The sequence below is a fragment of the Perkinsus marinus genome (genome assembly GCF_000006405.1).
Source record: "Perkinsus marinus ATCC 50983 genomic scaffold scf_1104296964856, whole genome shotgun sequence".
NCBI lineage: Eukaryota > Perkinsozoa > Perkinsida > Perkinsidae > Perkinsus > Perkinsus marinus.
This window is the reverse complement of record NW_003204538.1, coordinates 28,686-33,054: the sequence shown is the minus strand read 5'-3', so window position 1 is coordinate 33,054 and position 4,369 is coordinate 28,686. Positions and strand designations below refer to the sequence as shown.

At 34.3% G+C, this 4,369-nt stretch overlaps 2 protein-coding genes across 2 annotated transcripts in view; both read right to left on the bottom strand.

Moving 5' to 3' along the window:
• The window catches only part of Pmar_PMAR005899 (hypothetical protein), a gene marked incomplete at both ends in the record, with an annotated part of 2,724 nt that extends 1,824 nt beyond the window's left edge, over window positions 1-900 (bottom strand). Inside the window, one exon of the mRNA XM_002769794.1 lies at window positions 763-900. Coding sequence (XP_002769840.1) covers window positions 763-900 — 138 coding nt within the window. The remainder of the gene's footprint in view (window positions 1-762) is intronic.
• A 196-nt stretch (window positions 901-1,096) lies between these two features.
• On the bottom strand, window positions 1,097-3,509 carry Pmar_PMAR005898 (hypothetical protein; the record flags this gene model as incomplete). The annotated part of the gene is made up of 5 exons (XM_002769793.1): window positions 1,097-1,142; window positions 1,190-1,248; window positions 2,429-2,620; window positions 3,032-3,064; window positions 3,432-3,509. The coding sequence occupies 5 exons, from the start codon at window positions 3,507-3,509 to the stop codon at window positions 1,097-1,099; spliced, it is 408 nt and encodes a 135-aa protein (XP_002769839.1).
• Window positions 3,510-4,369: the final 860 nt, after the last annotated feature.

The following is a 4,369-nucleotide window of genomic DNA, read 5'->3' as shown; positions in this document are numbered from 1 at the left end:
CCACTTCATCATCATCCCATAAGCAGCAGGTACTACGTGATATACGATAATAATACAAGTATGAACTAATGGTAGATATAGCATCGTGTGCATTAGATGTAATACTATAAGATTTGATGAGTATCTCCTGAATACCCATAGTAGGACCATGTCTTGTTGGAGAAGTGACTAAATAGATATTATCAATAATAAGTAGTGATGTAGTATTATTATTACATGATGATTTATGATGATTATCTATGAATGATACAGACATATGGTGTGTAAGGGGACTATGGTCCATATCTTCATAACCATAATCAGGTAACATCTATACTCATTATAAGACAACTCATCAACTCAAGTATAAGACCATCATTATTACAAACATAGTACGAGCGATATAATAATAATACTGATAATGATGATAGGCTTACAAGATAGACACATCCTAATACTCGAGGAGCTGCACCCAGCTGCATATAATACTCATCATCATAATCACCATAGTAAGCAGAAACATAACTGCATCATGATAATGACTCGAGCCTAAATGGTAGTCAAACTGATGATAACGTATTACAAAGCGCCCTTTTCATTCTTGAATCTACCGAATCTCCTTACCAGCTGCATACCATCGTAACTTTGGGTATATACTTAGCAGGATTGACCAGGTATAGGAATAGATGTTCTTCACCAAGGATCAAGTGACCATACCACAATTCTTATTCTTACAAGCAGAATAATCAAATAGAGCATGTAATGGTGGTGGACCCTGTTTACCAGCACCTCCTTCTTCTTCACAGGTATAATGGATTGAGCATACTTAGCTTTAAAGATCTTAGCAGGACCACCCTTAGCAGGTCCAAAACTATTAGGAACAGTGATATCAGGATTAGGTGGTCGTTCGACAACAGACATGAACACGAAATGATAAACCTATAATGATAAATGGAGTTTATAAACATCAGCATAAGCGAGAGACGTATTCGATGGTGTAATAACCTATAGCAACTTGATACTAATACAGACTACCACTTACCGACTACACATAAACAACAACAACAACAACTGTACATTATCCCCAATATACTACATCTACCTGATGTACTACTACCTACTTATACGTATAGTGATGTGATGATGAGTTGCGAATAAGGTACCTGATAAGGACATAGACCTAGACAAACAGTGTATTCAAGTTTATTACTCCAAGAAGACTATTATAACTTCGATGCTGATTCTACGACGATCATGAGGAATTGTTGCCTAAGTAAGATAATTCTATATACTTTCAGAATCGATGCTAAGAGAGCACTGTAAAGTTGTTAAAGCCAGCGAGGAATACAAGTTTGTCCAAATAGCATAGTCCATGTTCAAAGATAGTACACGAGTAGATCCAATCATTTAATAATAACAACCAACAATGATAATATGGATACCTGTATAGAGCCCACTAATATTAGAAGACCACTTCTTCTTCTTCTTGTTGTTGTTGTTGTTGTTGTTGTTGTTGTTGTTTATATTGTCCACTTGAAGATTGCGAGTCGGTCGTCATCTTTACCAAGTATACCATTATTATTAATGTTAGCATGCAAGGGTTACCTCATGCCTACTCTCAGAAGGATTGTACTAGCAGAATACCATATGCTAGATGTATATACTCATGAGTAGTATTTAATACAAACATTATACTCATATTACAACAGCCGCCGCCGCTGCATTGTCGTCATAGTACTACTGTATTTAGGTGATACATAGAAGAAGAGAAAGGAAACAAACAGGATACTACTAATAGGAGGTATGTACTTATTGGATAGGGATAAGAATAAGAACACTAAAGGTGTACTTCTTATTATCTTATCAACAACAACCTATAATAATAATGCTAGGTAGATCGTCATCATTATTATGGCTAATACACATTATGATACGAAGACTATGACTATGTTGTAGTGTGATAGATGATAATGACATGAGCTTCGAATTAGAATATTCATTTATCATCATCATGATGATGATCATTATGTTGTATGACCTAATAATGGTAATAGTAGCAGTAGCAGTAGTAGTAGTAGTAGGGTAGCAAGCACTACATAATTAGTATATAACTTAGTGCATTGTTCATAGATAATAAAGGTAAACATAGTCTGTGGTCCCAATCTGGTAAAGTTGACTAACCATCCTTTAAATCTAGGAAGTAAACATGCTCAATACTGAGTTGATGCCCAGCCTATTATTAATACAATGCCATTATTCCTTCTGTCATTATCAAATCATTGACAATAAGTGTTAGACTCTTATCCCTTCCTCCTCGATTCGACATAAGCATAGTCTTCAATACATCAAAAGGGGATGTTATCGTAGTTGCTACTATACCCGATATTAATCCTGCTATAATGCTTATCTGGATATTAATAATAGGATGATACAATCCCGGTATTATTACAGTTGGATCGTTGATATATGGCATATGTATAGAATCCCTCTTATTAGTTATATATGTTTTAAGTGTAGTATATGATATGATCTGTGATGCAGTCAACAATGCTGCACGAATAACAGACATAGATGTTCCTCGCCATAGATTTATGTATAAGGTACTATACTCCTTCTTATGTTCATGTGATGACGATGATACCTGAATAAACTAATAAAGTAAAATGATAATTACATCATGTTACATTGGTCATGATGACATTCATGATGATCATCATTGCATTATCTTTCCTCTGATACCTAGTACTACTAGATTGGAGCCTTACCTTGAGTACTTCTAATGGATTACCAATAATGGCAGCAATAGATCCTGTAGTACAACTATCCAATACTAGTTCATTAATAACTATACTATATTACCAGATAATAATGCTGCAGTGATGCTTATAAAGATGAGGAGGAAGAGTTCTGAGTGATAGTATTAGTCTCTAGTGTATGATCGTTATCCCTTATTATCCTAGTATATGATTCCAATGCTGTCTTTATAGGAGAGTATCTTGTAGCAATAAGAATACTTCTTGTCAATAGAGTTTCTTGTTGTTGTTATTATTACAATCCAAGTCTTGCTCCACCATATATAGAAGCTCTAAATAATGCAGGTATACAGCCTTTAAATAAAGCATACATACCACCCTCATTATGGATTATCTAATTATCATTATACTGTTCATTATTATTAATATAAGTTATCACATCTTTAGTAAGAGTATACACTACTGTTGGAGAGAAGGCTAACTTATTAATGTGTCCACTTTTAACAATGTATCTTGACGACGACGACGACGTTATTGCTTGTTGTTGTTGCAATAGTTGTAGACGTACCTTGCTAGTGGTATGTCTAGTAGTAGTATTATTATTACTACCACCTTTACAAGATCTAATGGATGTGTTATTAATGTAGCACATGATACTGATATTGATGATAAGAGTATATGCTCAGTAGTGCTCATTACAGTAGTACATCCCTTATCAATAACAACAAGAGGAGGAGAAGGAGAAGGAGTAGGAGTAGGAGCAACAGTAGATGGCATTATTATTAATAATCAGTCCTTTGATGATAATGGATTAATAACACATTATGTATTACAACTATGTATTCTAACACATGATATAGCAAGATATATGTGGGACTTCTGGATATTGTTAGTAATGTAGACTCAGTACACACAGATTGTATCAGATAGTCCCCATGATGATAGTAGCATAAGAGTGAGTAATACCACACCATTATCACATCATCATACACTCCAAGCAACCATTAACTCCTCCATTTGATCTATGTATAGGAATTATAATGGAATATTATATGCATCTGCATGTATAGGGAGGATGATATCAAGTATATTACATCATCATTATATACTATCGGGTAATATCTTGTAATAATAATAATTCAACAGATTTCCAGAAGCCTAAGTATTAGGTCACTTAAGCATTAAAAGCATCAACACATACCCCCTCTAACCCTCTCGTAGTAATAACATTCATTGCAACTCATCGGTATCATATAAATAATAGCCTAATATGGGTTGATACTCAGATACGAATATAGATACTAACTAATATAGATACTACTAAGATCTAGGTAACTTGTGCAATCTCTATTATGGTGAATTCAAACAATGAATATAAACTCAATACTTACAAAAAGAAGAAGAAGAAACATATTCAAGCAAGCGTCTCCAAAAACATCTGAACAAGAAATGAGATACTTATCGTTGGTAGTAGTTGGTGGTGGTGGTGATGGGAGTAGTATTATTACCTTGGTAACTCGACGTTCCTCATTCTGTGTATCCTCTCTAAGTATCAGATCATGATGAGAGATGTTCAATAAGGGAGTATTATTATTATCAGCCATTAATTGACCATACACTACCTTTGATGAGGATCT